Genomic DNA, 20527 nt, shown 5'->3' with positions numbered 1-20527 from the left:
AAGAGGTTAGGAATATATATACAAAGGAAGCTGAAGAGAGACACTTCCAAGTGGTTGAGAAATTATCACTATGCTAATGATAAAATTGTTATTCAGACATAAATTATTCTAAAATGAATTTAAGTGGTTTTGTTAAAGTTTAAAAGTATAATTATAATAAATGCTACAATAATAAGGTTAAACAAAATAAAAAAGGTTTAGGTTTTCTTTATATAGTCATTGTCCCACCAAGTCAAAATTAAAAGAGTTTGATTATAAAGATTACCCCATTTTAGAATTCTAAATCTGTTATATGTCTCCAGTACACACTTATTTTTTGGAACAATGTATATTACATCCTGTATTTTTCAACCTTACCAAAAGAAACGCAACTCTAAGTCTTTATCTGTATGGAGTTTTTAATCTACATAAATGTGTTACTTTGATGTGTTCATTAATTTTTAATTTTTAAAACTTATTTTTAAACTTCATTTGGATGAAACTGATCTTGTCCCAGCGAATGAAAAAAACAAAATATTTATACCTGAGAGAAAAGTCTATATAAAGAAATAAATAAAAAACTTTCTCATGATTTCTTTTTGATTTATAATATCCTGTGGACAAAACAAAATCTATCCTAAGTTTCACTATAAGTAATTTTTTACTTATAGTTTTTTTGTTTTTTCTTTTACAACAAAAAAAGTGTTTTGTTTCTTTCCTTTTTTATGGGGAAAAAAAAAAAGCATATTGTTGAATATTTTCCCCAAGCTTGGCAAGAGAAAAAGATTATATGATCACTAATATGTAATGGCAAAGCTTTCACAAGTGTTAAATTCAATTATATTTTAGCATTTAAAAAGAAAAAAAAAAAACCTTTTCCCTTATTAGATTTCAGAATTTTGAAAAAATAATTTTTAAACAAATTCTTTTAACATAAACGATGTTTTCTGGGCACAACTATTGAAGGAGAGGCAATAATAAAACCTTCCCCCACCAGTGGGAATTATTTTTAGGCAGTCTTTTAGATTCAGTAATTCAGGGTCCTGAGCTTGATTTTTTTTTTTTTTTTTTTTTTTTTTTTTTTTTTTTGGTAGCATAGCTGTCAAGTAGAACATTAACTAGAAAATGTGTTCTGTCAAAAAAAGGATATCCCAGTGCTTGTAATATTTGATATTAGTGTGTGGAGAGGTGGGCTAGCATTAAAGGAAACAAACCCCCAAAAGGTTGAGGAATTCTTATGAGATTATCAGAAAATAATTTAGGAAAGAGAGCAGCAGGTATTCATATGCTAAGATTTATTTAGGAGGAGTGAACCGTAGCCATATCTCTATATCAAAATACACTTAAGAGGAAGGCCATTAAAGGCAGAAAAGGAAAATGCAATATTTTTGAGATTTGGATCTGAAGTATAAAATAACTCTGTCAAGTAATAAGGTTAATTTATTTAATCATCTAAGCTATCTTGAAAAATTTCACAACTTAATGGAAAAATTCTGGTAACGACACAATCATAATTAACTTTTGCATTTTAACAAACTGCTCCACTCATGAGTATAAATTGTTCTAATGATGAAACTAAAAAACAATCTGCAATATCACAATGTATCTGACTTTGACACAAAAGAATGCTTTTTCTTTAATTTGACAGACAATGCAGTAACTCTGTTGCCCATATGGTGTCTTCTGCAACTATAGGATGAAGTTCATGACCAAATAACTCCCATCTTTTTCAGCAAGTTAAACAGGTCCTGTTTTTCAGCTTTGCGTACTTATATTTGCCATATCCCTTGCATTTTGAGTACATTGCTAGGAGTCACTTCTTCCCTGGTACTTTGATATAAAACAATAAGCATTTGATTAGTTGTGAAATTTCTCCTCTTCCAAGAAGTTTTCCCTCTCTAACTACCTCCTTTCGATCAGCTCTGTGCTCCACATGCTTATATAATGCAAGGAAAGGCCAGTGTCTCTGTGCTGCTACAGAGTAGCAAGCGTGGACTTAAAGTCTCTTGAGCTTAGTCCTTTCAATTTATAAGGAGGAACATGAGGTATAGAGCAGGTAAGTGATTCGCTCAGCGTTACGGTGCTACTAAGTATCTGAAGTGAGATTTGAACCCAGGTATTTGTGTTTCCAAGGGCAAAATTGGTTCGCTTCTATTTGTAATAATACAAATATGCTACAACAGAGTACACATATTCATATTAATATACACATTCATATTAATAATGAATTAATATAGTAATTTGAGATTAAAGTAAATACAGGTTAAAAACTTGAGTGCAAAATGTCAATCATGAATTAATCATTTTCCTTGAATATTAGGCAACTAAACAAAGTATTTAGTCGTTTTCCTACTTTTCCCTCTATGTTTTCCTCACTTCTGTACTTGATTCCTAAAATTATATCTTTTCTTTTAGTAATCTCATGTATTTAAATAAAATTTAAAACATCAAATTATGTTAAAAGTAATCACATTTTTTAATCGATACTTATTGGCAGCTTGTTATATATGCGGTAGGTTCAAGTCCTTGCTTTTCACAGAGCATGGATTTCACTTGTAATAAGCTACAGTTTTTATCAGCTTTGCATGTACATTAGTGGTGTTTTGTAAGCATAAAGGCTTTCTCCTCGTGTCCTTGAACATCATTTCTGGGACTCTGCTGAAAATTTTATTCAGATAGAAATCCATGGGGATATTAATGCATTAAAACATTATATAAAACAGTCATTTATTTTATGAAATTTAGAAGTGAGGCAGTCTAATAGTAAAATGCTAACTAGTGAGATGTGTTCATGGAATGGAAGGATTGTTCTAGTGATTTAATTTCTACAGAATTTCCACAATTCATGTGCCAGTATATCTGGATAAATGAAGACCAAACTTGTATTTTTATTATATGTATGTGTACATAAGCATATGTACATATACACATACTTTTTTGTTTCTTTATATACATTTTCATACACATATTTAATGTACTCTGCACATATGTATATATTTTATACATGGGTGTACATATACACATAATCTCTGTGTGTTCTGTAGCCTTATTGAGATTTTCCTTCTTTCTATCTCACTCTTCCTTGCTCTCCCTCTGAAAATTTACCTTTGAATAAACAACTTTAATGTACTCTGCACATATGTATATATTTTATACATGGGTGTACATATATACACATAATCTCCGTGTGTTCTGTAGCCTTATTGAGGTTTTCCTTCTTTCTACCTCAATCTTCCTTGCTCTCCCTATGAAAATTTACCTTTGAATAAACAACTGTAAGTTTGTTTTTCATCACTACCTCTATGGAATGAATTTCAGCCCGTATAAGTAATCAAAGGAACAACAACAGAAATGACCAACTAGTCTAGAAATCTAGGATAAATTCCTCCTTTCTCCAAATTTATATAATTTCAGTATGTAAATATTAGAAGTATTCCCATATGACCTGTTGCATTTAAATATATATATATATATATATATATATATATATATATATATATATATATATATATATGTTATCTGAGAAAGTACTAGCAGAATGCAGTAAACCTTTATTAATCACAATTAACGGGAGAGATCAGACTAAATAATTGAAAAATTCAGAATTATAGAATATTTCTTAAGATAGGCAATTTTGTGATTTTCTAAGATACAGAGAATAATGCAATGAATTCTGATTCTAAACAGAAGTCTTTCTTACCTTCTTTAATGGATATATAGAAATAAAACTTAATAAGCAGCCATTTGTAGCCAAAAATCAATCTCTTATATTTCAGGAAAATTGATCCAGGTGGTATTTGGACACTGGGATGTTGTCACTTGCCTTGCCCGATCTGAGTCATACATTGGAGGAAATTGTTACATTCTCTCTGGGTCTCGAGATGCAACACTCCTTCTCTGGTATTGGAATGGGAAAAACAATGGAATTGGCGATAACCCAGGCAGTAAGTACAATTTATTTTACCAGAAAACTTTTTACACTTGACTGGTAATAAAATTTCTTCTTTAGATACCTTTTTTTTCTTTCTTTTTTTTTTTTTTTGATGAAGTAATTAAATTAACAATTTTAATTTCTCAAGCTTAAATTAAAGAAGATCTAGGTGGTCTTATTATGGTTATATGACCCCTGATGACTGAAACACAAGCTGAAAATCATATTTTTGGGTTCCATGCTTCCCTCAAAGTCTAAAAAGTTTAGTCCTAACTGAAAATAGCATTCCACCAAGGAAAATATAAATGTGTCATCAATTGACCATTACTCCAAATCGAGAGATGCCACAAATTATTTTGTCTGCCAACTATTTATTTTTAAAGAGCAAATAAAAATTGTAATTTTGGAGAAATAATTAAGCCAGATTTTTGCACAATTTGTGTAATAATGTCCTTTCATTTATATATTAAAAAATAGAACTGGTTGTAAAAGGCCAATCTGGAATATTTCTCACTGACTTTTAGTTTTACAGATGGGAAATGAAAATGTTTAGCAACAGCCTTAAAATTCTTTATGAAACTACACTGAAGCAGTAAAACACAAAACGTGCAACCGTTTAAAAGTGTAATTCACAGAAGGCAAAAAAGGAAGTAGCTACCATTAAAACCAATCACACACAGCTGGGGAAAAGAAATGGCTTTTAAAAAAACACATTAAGTAGTAGGAAAAAAACAATTAAAGGGACCACCTGAAAAATGAGAATTTAATTAAAATGATTATGACAACATTGAAGAGTTACTGCAGGAATAGCATTAGATTTTTATTTCACAAAGTAGAGCATTTTAACTGCTCTTAAATATTTACAGTTTCCTAATTTAAAGCAACTTGCAATTTATTTTGTTAGGGTAAGCACAAGTAGTTTTTATCCAAGTAGTTCAGTAGTACCTATTTATCTCACCTTTGCCTCTCAGTTAAAAAACAAACCACAACTTTAAAGTCTATCATGTATAGTTGACTTTTAATAGATTGTGCTTAAATTTCTACATATACTTTTATGGAGATTAAATATTTTATCTGGGATAATCTGGAATAATCTGGAACAACACATTTTTTAGATCCAATCCTGTTTGCATAAATACTTTGAATAGTGATAAACAGAGACTGTATGATGTGGTGCCCAAGCAAAATATTTTCTGTGATGAATTGCAAGTGTCTGCATTTTAAACCAAACTAGAAGGATTCCCTCCAAATGTTAGGGGAATCAAGAATTTTAAAGTGTGTAGGGCTGATGTGCAGTGCCACAATGTGTTTTGAGATCAAATTTGAGAGTTCTGTTGCACCTCCATTTTACATGTGGTTGGAACACATTAACCATATGTTGATGGGGTTTTTCCTCTGAGTATTATTTTTAATAAAAATACATTTAGTTTTCATTATTAACCTTCAAATCTAACTTATTTTTCCTATCTTCATCAGAAAATAATTCCTTAGATGATTGTAATTGCTAAATCAGTCACTTTGTGTTATTTATTTACAGATATTTAGAAACACCTTTAAGTCTAACCAGTCTTATCTTTCTTAAACTATTTATTGCCAAGAATTTTATTAAAAAGGAGGTTGGGGAAATGGGAGCTGATGATAGATGATGATTCGGGGTCCATACCTTAACTTACTTTAGTTGACCATCATTCCATGTGAGATTTGATCATTCTAGAATGAAATTTTTAAAATCCATAATGATACAAGTTATGCTTTTGTATCTCTAGGATTATTGGGTTTCACATCCACTAATTGTTGATGTCTTTAAGAAAGGTTAATTCACATAATGAGTAAGAATTTCCAAATATTTTTTACAGGAGGCTGCAATAAATTTTTTTAAAGGCGGGGAGGGAGAGCTTGTCATTAATACCTTATAAAGAACGACACTGAAGAGCTAGAGCCATAGATTGGGAGTTAAACTTGGGTGAATAGAGGGTTGATGAAGCTGGAAGATCTGGGTTTCTCTTCCCCTGAGACACTTTATCAATCTTAGTTTTGTTCATGAGACCAATAATCTGTTGTATACCATACTAGGATATCATGAATATTAAATGAGATCATGTATGTACTTTACAGACCTCAAAGTGCTATATATATATAAAATATCGTTTATTATTATTATTATTATTAAGAACCTTTCTTACACTGAAAGATCCATTCGCCTAATCTATAAAATAGGAGTAGCAATGATAATAACAATGCTGTAATAAAGCCCTTTAAATAGATAGACAACTTAGATAAACACCAGCTTTCTGGACAATCCAATGACTTCCTTATAAAAGACTTTTGACGGCAGGCTCAGTTAGTCTAGAGACTGGTACTCTTCCTTATGTTTATGTGAAAGTAGTGCAAGAGGTTTAAATGCTGGACAGACAGCAATGTGTTTTTGCTAAATTAATTTTCTCAAAGCAAATTATGTCTCTTTCATAGGATTATAGATTTAGAGCTTAAAGGGACTATATAGGCCCACTAGATCAGCCTGCTTATTTTACTGATGAGGAAAGGGAAAGTCCCACAAGTTAAGGAATTTGTTCCAAATTACAGTGGTGGCACTTGAATGGACTGAGGTTCAAACCCAGGTTCCTGACTCCAAATCCACCACTTTGTCCACATCATTACACTCCATTTCTGACCTTTAAAAAAAAAAAAAAAAAAAGATACTGCAATTTAATTTAGAGCCATTATTTTCTCTGAGGTATCAAAAAGAAAATTTAATAGAACAACTATTAGTTTATTTTTTTTCTACCCTTGTCTCTAATTCTTGAGAGAGAGAAAAAATGTGTTTGGACTGTGAACTACTCAGAAATATGTGTATAAAATTAGTACCTGTTATTGTGTGGATGACACCATTGACAATTTCTGAAGTCAGGTTAATTTTCAGATGAACATTTTTACCAGATGAATATTTTTTAAATTTTTGCACATTCAGTCTGTTTCTTCCTCTGATATCTAAGTGTGTATAATCTGAACAAAGTATGCATTTTTTATTGCATGTATAGTAATACATACAAAGCCCAGAGATGCATATAATAATTTGTTTTACTTAAGACTATTGAGTTAGAAATTTCCTCCCTTCCTATGTGGTTTAAAAAAAAAAAAAAAGCACATGAAAGAAATCTCTAGGCCTGTTGTTTTTCAGTTTTTTATAGGTCTCATTTAGTTATGGAGTAGTTTTTCCAATTTGAAAGTCAAGAGAATAAGTCTGCTTTTGAAATTTAATTTTACTTACTCAGGCCATATGCCTCTCTCTCTTTTTTTCCTTTCTATCACTTCACTGTCTCCGGATCTAATACTAGTGCAGTTTGTAAAGTCGATAGCTTTATTACTGTTTGAACAAAAAGAGAGAGAGAATGAAAAATAACATGCTACCCAATTTTAATATGTATATCATCTGGGCAAAGTCAAATTAATTCATATTTTCTATATAACAACTCTAGACAAAAAAAAAAAAGCTGTGTTTAATGAAATTGGCCTGTTATATTGCAAATACCACATTTTCAGATCTACTAGAATTTTTTGTCTTTGAATGATAATCATACACTATTAACTTTTTGTGAAAAATACTTTTCTAAATATCTAGAACAATAAGCTATAAACTTAATTTGTAAAGTGTACTTGTTACAAATTAATTAGAAATAGCATTGATATATAAATGAAACATCTCACATTTGTTGTTAGTTCCTAATTATTTTTTCCATGAGGGAGAGTCCTACCAGAGAAGAAAGGCTTGCTCTTCTTGAGGAGCTCCTTCTCCCTGTGTTATTGAAGTCTTGATTTCATATCTACTTATTGCTGAAATAAATAATCATCAACGTTATTGTATTAAAATTCGCAACATTTTAAGCATTGAAATGTCATTATGTATCTTACATATTGAAAAGTATAAAATAATTGCTATTATTTACAACTATTTCTTGTATAAAAATACAACCAACTTACAGTTTGGTTTAAAGAGTTAAAGCCCATTAATTACTTTAAGGCAGTGAATGGGTATGTGTGCATTTTAATCCCTAGGTAATTAGCCTTAGAGACAAGCATCTACAGACTGTTAAGTTGTGACTTAGATTTGTGTTTGTAGTATCTCAATGAGGTAGTTTTCCATTTGCACATTCTGGTTTTGATTTGATTGAAAGGTGGCATTTTTTTTCTTTGCAATCAGACATGCTAATCTATGTCAGCTTTCTGTTTTATGAGAATGGCGTCTGCTTAGGAGGAAAAAGAGCAACTATTTTAGTTGTGTGTGTGTGTGTGTGTGTGTGTGTGTGTGTGTATGTGTGTGTGTGCGCGTTTTCATCACAACATGATTCTGTTCTTTAAAAAATATTTCAGCACCATTAATTAGAAAGAAGGTTTTATTAACCATAAGGCTAGAAAGAACAGACCACAGAGCTGTTTTTTAAAGTACTGTATGATATAGCTGCCCTGTTTTTTCTCTGTCTAAAACTTCATTTTGTTGTACTCTCATCAATCACTTAAGTCATTACCGTAAGTCCTACTGTTATTAATTTTACCAGTATCCCCCTAATGAGACATTCCTCCTATAATTAAAAATGAATTCTAACTTTGAGGCATTCTAAATTTTTTTTTAATGAATTTAGAATGATCTTACCATATGAACATAAATACTGCCGATATGCACATGTATCGCACATCAACTCTATGAGAAAAGTGGTGTTATAATATGTCCAGGTGTGAATTATTTACTAGGTGCTTCTGTGTATGTGCTTATGCATATGTATATTTTTGTGCACATATACAGGAATTATGTCCTTTTTATGGTAAAACATAATATCTTTCACTGAAGCTACTGATAAATCCTTATTCTTTGTCTTGCCAAAAAATGGCTGGATAGAAACTAACAATTATTACTGTATAGAAGTCAGTGTCTTAGAGCACCATCTGCTGGTCATCACTGGGAAATTAATAGTACTAATATCTGGAGAAATCTGCTAAATAATACAGGTGTACCTTTAATTTTTTTTTTTAAGTTGCCATATAAGGTAAATTTGTGTGGAATAGGATCGAAATGGTACCTCTTTGTGTTGTTACACTTGTATTTAACATTATTATGTTTAAAAAGTGATTATAAAAATGATTATTTTTCTGCTTTGCAGAACAGCTAAGGTTGTATTTTGTTTAGAAACATGGGGAAAAAAATTTCCTACTTGACAGAAAGCATTACACCTGACTATTTTTCAAAAAATGTGCTAAAAAATAAACAGTTATGAGACTGTCAGTTGGTTGAACTTCACTTTAGGAAAAGAATTAGAGACGATAACCTTGTCCAAGGGGCTTTATTCCAATTTGCACTAATTGTGGTAGAGGTTTTATGATTTTAACAAAAGGATATGAAGCATGAGGTTTTTGGTGCCAGAGAATATCCCAAGATATTCTTATCCACAGTGAGGTTTGGGTCTTTAAAGGAGCCAAGTGTGCATTACAGTGATGGCTGTAGTTTCCCTTGTAGCATTAGTATGTCTGTCTCATGGCCAGATATGCTGCTTTCTTCCCTTGAAGAATTCCACAAGTTGGTGTGTTGGCAGTATTCAAGTTCAGGTGTCACAAAAACTGTATGCATGAAATTCTCCAGAAGGTCTAAGATGGTTAGTGCTCGATGATGTAATGCAGGCCCTCAAGTTCCAGGCAAAACAACTCTGTATTTACTGCTTGGAACTAAGAGTAGATGTGGTAAAAGGAATTATATTCATATGGCAAATGAATACACCCTTAATGTACACCATATGCAGAGTGGTGGGATGATGTACCAATATATCATATTTATTTACCTTGTTTAGTTGCAGGAAAAAAAAATGACTATACCATTCAGCCCTTAAGTTGTAGCTCTATAACTACAAGAACAGAGAACTGGTGATTTATGTTCTAAATTTGACACTTTGTCTGAATATCTTCATAAGCAAACATTAAAACTGCAGAAAAAGTTGTATGATCTATTCTTTATACTCACATTGGAAATTTAATTTTAAAATTTCTCTGCATTTAACTCAAAAAATAAATAGCAAAAATTTTCTATGGTCATTGAACAATGTTTTTGAGACTTTCAAGTAGAAAAGTGAGCTGACTATCATTTAATTGTGAAACTGAATTTATCTCCAAATTTAAAATGTTTATTTTTCTTTTTCATAAGGGTATAGAAAAGGAAGAAAAGAAATTGAAGGAAGAGAATTTATTCATTATAAAATCTGGATAATAAATGGGACTATCTCCCAAAAAAAAAAAATGCAAACAATGACAAGTTAATATCTTCATTTTCTAGACTACTATCAATAGAATATGCATTTTTTTTAAACCAACTTTCCTACAAAATTGTTAACACAGAGGTCAAATGTAGAATTGTTTTGATTTTTATAATGCTTGCTTGCAAGCATTATTTATCTCAGATTATCTTCTGGGTTTTTTAAATTCTTTTTTTTTTTTATTCTTAAAGCTTTTTATAGGAATCTTCTGTTAACTTGAATAGTAACTTCTCCCTGCTATAGCTGCTGCCATTATTACTGAAACTACCACTGCCTTTACCTTCTTGCAAGTCCTCCTACGTCCTGATGACTTTATACACAAAAGCAAAAGGAATAATTACCAAGGGCTTCAGAGAAACTAGGAGTTTTAAAAGAATTCAGTAATAAAACCTTTTTTGTGGGGGAAGTAAGAGTTCATTTTTAGGAAACTACCTCCATCAAAAACCAGATCAATAATTCTTGTCTGAGAATTTTTAATCAAGAAGATTTGGCTGCAGTACTGGGTTTTTTTTTTTTTTGTCACTTATCCTTAATTCTAAGTGTCAAAGATAAGATTTGAATCCAGATCTTCCTTACTCTAAAATTGGCTGTCTGTATACAAATTGCCCCCCTAGTTTGTCTTTTCATATGTCAGCTTGGTTATTGAGTTGTTATTGCTATTATTTTTGCTATTGTATTGTTATTATTACTATTATATTAGGAATTATTCTTATTATTAGTTATTTTGAAGTAGGAAGAAAAGGAGTGTTATATTTAGATAATGGTAAGTACATTTAAGTCTTTGCTTTTTTTTGTTCACAATTCTAACAATGTATTTTCCCCATATGCTGAAATACGCTTCTTCAGAATCAGAACAGTTCGGGTTTAGTGGATATGCAGGAGTCAGCTCCAAGACAGCGCCCTCTTTGGAAATCACTATATGCTACAAATCAGTGGTTAATTTATTGTTTTCTTGGTCATCTATCCTTGAAAAAGCGATTTCTCAATCGTTAGTAATGCAGATAAACTTAAAGATGTGTCATCATTTATTTCTCTTCAGAGAGCCAGCTCTAGCTTAGAGGCATTTTAGACAAACCTAAACAGCATTGTTCACTATTGCTAGAGTCAGCATGGACTCTGGTGTGCACTCCAGACTCCTCCTTCCTGGTTGTATGATTCTGAGCCAGTCATGCCCACTGAGAGGTTAGATTAGGTGACCTAGACCCTTTTCCAAGCTCTAAATCGCTGTTGCTGTGAGCTTTAGAACATGCAACATTTAGAGCATCCTAATTTTTACTTCCTGTGGCCTGTCATTCTATAGAGCTTTTTTCAAACTCTATGGGTTGTTTTTTATCAGTTAGAGGCACAGTGAATGGATAGCTCACTGGTCTTGGAGTCAGGAAGATGCAAGTTCAAGTTTGGATTCAGACACTTACTAGTCTGAGCAAGTCACATAAACTGTTTACCTGAATTTCCACCCACTATAAAATGAAGGTAATTGTAGCACTTCACAGAATTGTTGTGAGGCTCAGATATGAATAATGTCTGGTACATAATAGGTGCTATATAAATGCTTATTCCCCATAATCTCCTTTACACTTGCCAAAAATCTGCATAGTTTGTTGAAACAGATTAAGATTCTTTCTTTGAGCCTCAGTTTCCTCATCATTACAAAGTAAAAGTTGCACTACATGTTCTCAAAATTCCATTTCTGCTCTGCAGTTCTGTGATCTAAATATATAATTGTGAATTCCACATGCTCCGTGGAAGAAATATACAAAAAATTGTGAAAAGAAGATATTTCAAAGGACTATTTGTGGTTTAGTAGATGAGTTGTTGAAAAGACATTTTGAGTAGCCCAAACAAGGAGTTATTTTCTTTAAGGATTCAATCTTACATAATAATGTTACATTGTCATAATTCCACTATAATAAATTCCACTAGACACTCAGATCTTTTTGTAATGAAAGGATTTAATTGCGTTGCTAGAAATACTTTATATATTATACTTGGAGAATAAGGTAGATGATGAAGTTGAAAGTTTGTTAAGAATCATAGAAATCACAAATTAATGAAGAAAAATGATTTGAAGACAATAAGAGAAAGGTGGGAATATTTTAATTTAGCTTAACTGTTACTCCTTATCCGAGTTCTTTTATCTCTTTCTTAGTGGTATGGGAGATTTCTTGGAACTTCTGACTTTAGGGCTTGGGGAGTTTGGTCTGTGGCTCTGCTGCTGACCTAGTCTTCCATTTTCAAAAACTTAGAATTATGTCTAATTCTTCCCTCTTTCCCTTCCTTGACAATATATATCCATGTCCCAAGCTATCCCCTTTTCTGTTTTTCTTTTAACATTTTTTATTGATATTCTTTGATAAATCACCCACATTTCATTTTCCCCTCATTTTAAAAATCAAGCTTTTTTTTTTTTTTCCTCCTGTTTCCCTCACACTTGGAAAAAAATCCTTGTAACATATATTCATAATCAAGCAAAGCAAATTCCCATACTGACCATGTCCAGGAAGCAATATCTCCTTTGGAACATTGAATCCATCCATCACTTCTCTTTTAGGAGATGGATCAGTTATTGATTATTTTAAGCATCTACTGTGTGTTAAATACTACTAAGCTCTGGGGATGGAAAGAAGGATAAAAGATAGTTTCTGAGGTTAGGGATCTTCCCAGTCTTAATAGGGGAGACAACATGTAAACAACTATGTAGAAATAAACTGTATGGAAGATAAAGTGGAAAAATCAGCAGAGGGGAAGCACTTGCATTAAGGAGGATCAGTAAAGACATTTTGCAGGAGGTGAGGTTTAACCATGGTTGAAGGAAGCTAGGGAACAGAGATGATGAGAGAGTGTTCCATGTGGGAGCAATACCTGGAGTTGAGAGTTTGAGTCTTGCTCAAGGAACAGCAAGGAGGCCTGTGTCACTAGATTGTAATAAATGTAGAGAGGAGTAAGATAGAATAATGTGGAAATGTGGGGAGGAGATGGATCTTGAAAAGCTTTTATAAAAGTCAAACGGGGGGTTTTATATTTGATCCTAGAGGTAACAGGGAACTGGAGTTTAATGAGTCATGGTGGATGGTTAAGGGCAAGGAGGATAATGTGCGTTCTAGGAGATCACTTTGACAGGATCACCCGAGTGAGAACTGAACTGGAAGGGAGTAGGGTTGTGGCATTGAGATCAACTAGCAAATGGGTGTAGTAATACAAGCACGGGGTGATGAGGGCTCATCTTAGTATGATTACAGTGTCAGAGGAGAGAAGGGGCTATATCCAAGAGATGTTATAAAAGTAGTATTAACAGACCTTGGCAACATATAGAATTGTGGGGAGGGAAGGAGAGGGAGGAGGAAAGAATGAAAATGAGAGAGAGGAAGGAAGGGAAGGGGGAAGAAAGAGAGAGAAAGGAGAGGGGGAATGGAGGAAGAGAGAGAGGAAAAGAAAAAGGAGAGAGGGGGGAGAATGGAGAGAAAAGGGGAGGGAGAAAAAATGAGATTGAGGAACAGAGGGAGGGAAGGAGAGAGAAAGAGAGACAGACAGACAGACAGACACACAGAGAGAGAGAAAATGAAAATGAGAATGAGAATGAATATTCTTTTAGGATAGTACCTAGGTGGAGTATGTGGATGAGTGGAACAATGATGGTGCCCAACAGTAATGGAAAGGTAAGAATGAGTAAGAGTTTGGAGCATTCATTTTCAGTTGCTTTGTTGTAAAATTGTTTCAATCATGTCTGACTCTTCTCAGCCTCATTTGGGGTTTCTTCACAAAGACCCTAGAGTGGTTTGCCATTTCCTTCTCCAGCTCATTTTACAGATGAGAAAATTAAGGCAAACAGATTAACTTCACCAAGGTCATATATATAGTAACTATCTGAGGCTGGATTTGAACTCAGGAAGATGAATCTCTCTGGCTCCAGTCTGTTGCTCTATCCATAGCACTACCTAGCTATCCCAAACACTAACCTCTTTCTCCTCCCTCCCCTGTCCTAGGAATAATGAATTTTTTTTTAAATATGGAAAGAAATGTTCAGGAAAGCTAATCAACTATATCAACCAAAGTAGGTATAGAATTTCACATCCACAGTCACCTATTTGTGCAAAGAAGGGAAAGAAATGTATTTTCTCAACTTCTCATGCCTTCTTCTATTTCCACTAGGACCATGTGGTACAAGCAATATGTACAATCAACTCGTTATCACCTTCCTGAGCCACTGTAATAGCTTCCTTGTACATCTTTCCAGATCTACATCTCTACTTTAGTCTATCTGTCATACCACTGTGGAACAGTATTCCTTAAATAAAAACATGGCATTTTACCTCAGCTCAAAAATCTTCATTGACTTGCTGCAGTTCAAATCCCTCTGCCTGGTAATCAAACTGTAAGTCATCTGTAGCCATCCTCTCTTGAACTATTTCTTATTATTTATTATTATAGTCCAAATAAATTGGACTGTTATCTCTCTTTCATCTCTCCCATCCCCCAAGGAAAAGCAGACAAATCCCACAACACAAAGGAGCTATCTAATTCCCTTCTTTTGGGGTCTTTGTTCACGGGGTTCCTGCTCTTAGAACATAGTCCTCCCTATGTTTGTCAGAGTTCCATCCATCGCTTAAAATCCAAATCCTGTGTGATCTCCATAAAACCTTGCCTTATCCAGTAGTTAAGAAAAATTAAAACTTAAAAATGATCATTTCCCCCCAATCTTAAATGCACTAATCACATTGTGTATCTTATTCTGTAGTTCCATGAAGACAGATACTTTTTCTTGCCTAAACTTCATTTTTTACTTCACCTAATGCAGCGTTCTACACTGTAATAAATGCAGCATTTGCCAAATGAATGAATAAGAAAGGGATGGAGCTGAAGAGCAGATTCTGTTCAGTGAATTCAGCAAAGGACTTGACAAGATCATAAGATGATAGGGTCATAGATTTAGTGTTGTCCATTGTGAGTACTGGAGAAACCTATAATGCTTTAATATTTTGTAACTTGGTGTTACTTGAGTAGACATTCTAAAAAAATTTTTTTTAATATGCACAACCCTTTTTTTGTATTCTTTATAATGAGATTTTCCCCATACTTTGAATATGACATACTTCTGTGAGGAATCTTATTGAAAATGTGAATGCGTACAAGTGTAAACTTTCCCATTTAAAATCTGTACTCTCACATTTTCTTATGGCCTCTTGGAGCTTGATGCCATTGCTACAAAATGGGAAAGAAAGCAAATCTCCTGGTAGAGAGGCCCATTTCATAAGCTGAAAGATAAAGCATTGTTACTTCCTTTGCATTTGTAATCCAGCATTGTTTTTGTTTACAAGAGGAACTTGGCAAGTGTCTCAACTGATAATGAGAAGCTTGCTATACTTAAAGGAGGCAATGATGTAAGCATTTTCAAAGCTTGCCCATTCTGTCAACTTTTAAAAATTAGAGCAAATGTGATCATATTGACAAAAAAAAAAAAAGAAAGAAATCTCGGGTATAAGAAGAGAAACACTTCTCAATTTTTGAGGGGTCTTGTTGTTGTTTTGTAATAAGATATAGCCATCTATTTAAATTTCCTTTTACACTTTACTTTACATAAAAGTTTATTTAAACTTTTATGAAGTCAGTGTGGAAGTTTTGAAAAATATTTCCCAGTAAATCCTCCTTTTTACTATGTGTGAGTTCTCATTTTTTTTTTGAAAGTTTCATGTTCACTGTTTTATGTGGATTTTGGAAATATGCAAAGTTACTAAGATAAAATAAAACACCATTGGGATGGGTATATGTATATTTTTTAAAAATTGGGTACCAGATAGCATTACAATATATACATATGTAAATATATGTTTATTATTCATATGCACCTGACAGTTTCATTATAGGGTTTAGTCAAGGATCTGGATTCTTTTTACTTACAGTTATATTGTAATTTAAGAGATCAGAAAATAAATTGATCAATTTTTTAACACTTCAATTTATTATATATTTTTGACATTTTCTTTTTAAATTTTGAATTCCAAATTCTCTCCCACCTATTCCATACCCCACTGAGAAGGCAAACAATATGACAGATAATTTTTTAAAACAGAAAAACATTGTTTTACTTATTTTAAAATTCAGTATTTGAATTTTAGTTATTCTTGGATTTTTCTTAAACACTTAACAAAATACTATTATAAGAATTCTTTTGGTAAAGACAATTAAGAATTGCATTTTATTTAAAGCTCAGAATTATAAAGTATAATTTTATATGAAAGCATAATAATAAATCCTCTGTAGCTATGGAAATATGATTTGAAAATTACTAAAATGATTAGGATTTTTAAAATCCATCCTGATAACATACAGAAGAACACCTCAGAATTCCTATTAATGTTACAGGAAAGTTGACTGAAGACTAAGGAGGAGCTGTGAATGAAAATTTCCAAAGTAGGGCATAGTATGTAGAAATAGGTGGAGCTTATTGCTTTCAGAATGAATTTCTCTTTGGGAAATAGTGGTTTTAAAATAAAGCATTTGCTTTCTTTTTAAAATGATATTGATTATGGCTTCTGTTTCTTTTGATCAATAAAAAGCAATATTCCCCCTGAAGTATTTTTCAAACCTTTGAAGAAGTTTTGTGCTCCTCTGATGTGTATAGTGAATTCAGATACACACACACACACACACACACACACACACAGATCTTGAATTCCTGGAGAGATTCCTCATTTTTCTTTTGGGAGAGACAATTTTGAAGTGTCCCAAAGCCCTTTCATGAGAGTGACACTGTGCCATCAGCACTTAGAAAATCAGGACTGTCACCAGAGCTTCCCAGCCCGGGAGGGTGGCAACGACGGGTGCTGGCAGTGGGCAAGGCTGCAGCAGGCTGGGGGCTCTTGGGCTGAGAAAAGCACATCTGGACAACTCTTGTGTCCTGGTATTAAGGGCAGGATTTGGACTATCTTTAATCTCATTTGACTTGTTCATCTTCCTTTAAGGATCTCCATCAAGATGCGCTGAGTATTCTTTTCAGCCTTTAGTTGGGATTTGCATCAGTGCTCGTAAACCTGCTGGAAGGACAAAGGCCTCCTCTCCTTTGAAGTCCTTTCTCCTGCTTTTCAAAAGCACTCTAAAAGTCTGTCTCCCACCCGGGCCTTTTTTTTTTCCTTATAAAAAGGAGGAGGGAGCAGAAGTGCTTTCCTTAAACTAGAAGCAAAATAAAATTTTCTCTTTGCTGAATTGAAAGCTATGTCTTTTTTTTTTTCAGTTGTATCACTTTAAAAGCTTTCTTAAAAGAGTTCTATTATGCTTTACAATCAGCTTTTAAGTAGACCTTACTGGCTCAGAAAAAGAGGTAAAGTTTTGTGCCCCATAAAAGTGGAAAATTTTTATCAAAAGAATCAACTTGACGTTTTTGAGATGATTTGTGCTCCCCCCATCTCCCCTTTCTGTACTTATTTAAAAACATTGTCTCGGGGGAGACAATGATTGTTTTAATTTCCTTTGAAGAGGAAAAAAATACGACTGGTATCATCTTATTTCAACAACATGAGTTTCTAAATATAACTGTCAGTGATGAATAGAAATAATTGAGAATAGCAGAGTTAGGAAGGTGGATTCCAGCTATAATGTTACTTTGGGAATTTTACGATGCAGTGTTATAATGGTACTAGACTTTGGAACTTCAACACCCAAACTCATGGTTTGACTTCTTTGCCTTCTGGGGGTTATCATTTATGTTGTGCTGAACTTCAGGGTCATACTTAACAGTTTGGATTGTTAAGTTGGGGGTGGGGACGAAATTTCTGAGGGCCATATGCACAATCTGCTTTTTTTTTAAGCCTTCTGATTATCCCCTTTGCCCTTTCACAATTTCATTTCAGTTCCAGTTTGGATCTAAGAGTGTCTGGTGAGGTTTCACAGTTTTGAGTCCTTGAACTATACAATATAAGAAACGGAAATTTTAATGTTAGAAACACTTGTTATATCACAACTAGTTGTACTAACATAATTTTTATCCTGGCGCTTGATGATCAGGAAATATGAGTAAAGAATACTAGATTTGAAAGAAAAGAAATAAAATTTTACTTTATACCAAGCAAAGAGACTAAACCATTTCCTCTGAAAAACATTTTTTGCACCTGCTCCCAAAAGAGAGGATATCATGTAGTAATGTGTTGGAAAAGAAGGCTTAGGTGTGAAGAATTGGAATTTAGGGTTAGAGTTATTTTGGTGAACAGCAGCATAAACAGTAAAGGTCAGTTCTGAAGAACTATCTTTCCCTTTACTCATATCACCTCTTGAAGTTTTACCACGGCATATTTACCAAGTGATCACAAGTTTACTAAAACAATGCTTATGGTTTTTATCCAGATATATCTAACTATAAATGATAAACTTTGAGAATTTCTTCAATCTTGCTTTATTGCAAGAAATAGTATTACTTTCTAATTTTCTTGTTCACAAAATTACACTTAGCAAAAACAATCTCTTTTTAAAAGATAAAGAAACGTGAGGGAGAAGCTGGGTAGTGCATGCAGAGGTGGCCGCAGTATCCAAAAAAACCTAAGTTCAAATCCCACCTCTCCCACATGTTGGCTGTGATAGTGGTCAAGTCATTTAACTTCTCAGAACTCTGGGCATCTCCCCAAGACTGTTGATTGCAAAGGACGTGCTGATCTGCACAGGTAGAGGAGGTTTATTATTAGAAACTCTTCATACTGATGAAATCACAAGGCTACTTTTTTTTTTTTCATCAGAAGCTAAAAATAATGTCTTGGAGTTCTACAGCAAGAAGTACTGTCATAGAAAACTACAGATACTGCATTAACATGGGTATTTTAAAGAAATCATTCTTTTTATTTTATTCATTGACATGTTTACGTGAGGTGATAAAGCCAAGTATTTCCTTTTCATTCATTTTCATCCATCTGTACTGTGTTGTCTTTAACCCATAATTAGAATGTTTACATTCACCATCAACTTTTCCCCATAAAAATTTGGCTTTCTACAAAGAAAACCTGGCACGAAAATCCTTTTTCATCCAACTACCCCCATAACATAGTGATTTATGAGAACAAGAAGAGATAATCACATCAAAAATATATCCCTTAGAATTCAATGATTTTTACTCTTGATAAAAGTCTACTAACTGATAAAACTAGACAGTAATTTCAAAAACAACATTGTTTTTTTCATGGAATGGAAAAAAAAAAACATGGGATAAATAGGAGGAAACTCATGAGGCAAGGAGTAAAGTATAAAGTAATTTTTACAAATAAAATAATGGAAGCATACTCATCTCTCTTTGGGAAGTAAGAGAACTTGAATCTGGTATGTATAACTAATTGCACCAACTTTTCTTCTAATAGTTCCTTGTATTTTGTAGATTAACTCCTTTTTTTTTTTTACTGTTTTATGGTTCAAGGAAGCTCAGCTGAAGCTTTCTATGAAGTCTGAAAACTTGAATCAGATGAAAGTCAGTAAACTCCTTGCTGCTTCTCTCTTTCTTCTCCTGGGATGTTATCTTGGCTCTTGTTACCAAATGCTAGGAGAGAAATAAAATGGTTTGCAGAGTATTATTTAATGTAGAAAACATTAAACTGGAGCCATGTTATATAGAGCATATAGTTAGTAGAGTATTGAACTTGGTACAGTGTGAGTTTGTTTTGGCTCTTACCCAAGAAGTACCAAAATCATTCCTTAATGTTTGCAGGGCTACTTCACTTTTTTAGTTCATGCACTACTCTTGTACCACCCCTCTTCCACCTCCCACCAATGCATTGCAGCCAGACTTTAGCGTATAAACCTACGGAGCCTGTTAGTGGCGATGCCATTCTAGATATAACTGTAGACGGTGTGTAAATTAGCTCTCTACCTTTAGAATTGAGGTCAGTGTTGCGCTACACTGAAGACAGACAAAATATCTAAATTCTCTGCCATGAAATTATTGTAACTCTTATAGTCCTAATAAGTTGGCTAAAGAAGACTGAAGTTCCCTCAGCTGAGTGAGGCCTTTGGATGTGTTTGAAACTAGTCCTGATTCGGAATTAGCTTAGGCAAACCACTCAGCACCTTGGAGCCAGTTTCATCAGATATGGAAATTTCAGGGAATTAAATTTAAGGACTTTTAAGTTCTTTTCTAGCTCTAAATTTTTTTTGTTTCTATGATTTTTATCTTTGTATTCCCAGTGCTTTAACAAGGGTCCTGCAAATAGTAGGCCTTCATGAATATTTGTCGAATTGAATTTTAGTGAATAGGGGAAGCAGAAAAAAGTTACTTGGAAAGGAGAGAAGAGAAGTGAAAAAGGAAGAGCCCATTTTTAAAAGTTCACAAGATTATAACAATGACAAAGAGATGCTT

General features: G+C 33.2%; 1 protein-coding gene across 1 annotated transcript in view; it reads left to right on the top strand.

Moving 5' to 3' along the window:
- LRBA (LPS responsive beige-like anchor protein) overlaps positions 1-20527 on the top strand; it is a 745582-nt gene that overhangs the window by 709845 nt on the left and 15210 nt on the right. Inside the window, exon 52 of the mRNA XM_051966352.1 lies at positions 3756-3923. Coding sequence (XP_051822312.1) covers positions 3756-3923 — 168 coding nt within the window. The remainder of the gene's footprint in view (positions 1-3755; positions 3924-20527) is intronic.

Source organism: Antechinus flavipes, chromosome 6, assembly GCF_016432865.1.
Source record: "Antechinus flavipes isolate AdamAnt ecotype Samford, QLD, Australia chromosome 6, AdamAnt_v2, whole genome shotgun sequence".
NCBI lineage: Eukaryota > Metazoa > Chordata > Mammalia > Dasyuromorphia > Dasyuridae > Antechinus > Antechinus flavipes.
The sequence above is the reverse complement of the archived record's forward strand: the minus strand, read 5'-3'. Positions and strand labels throughout refer to the sequence as shown.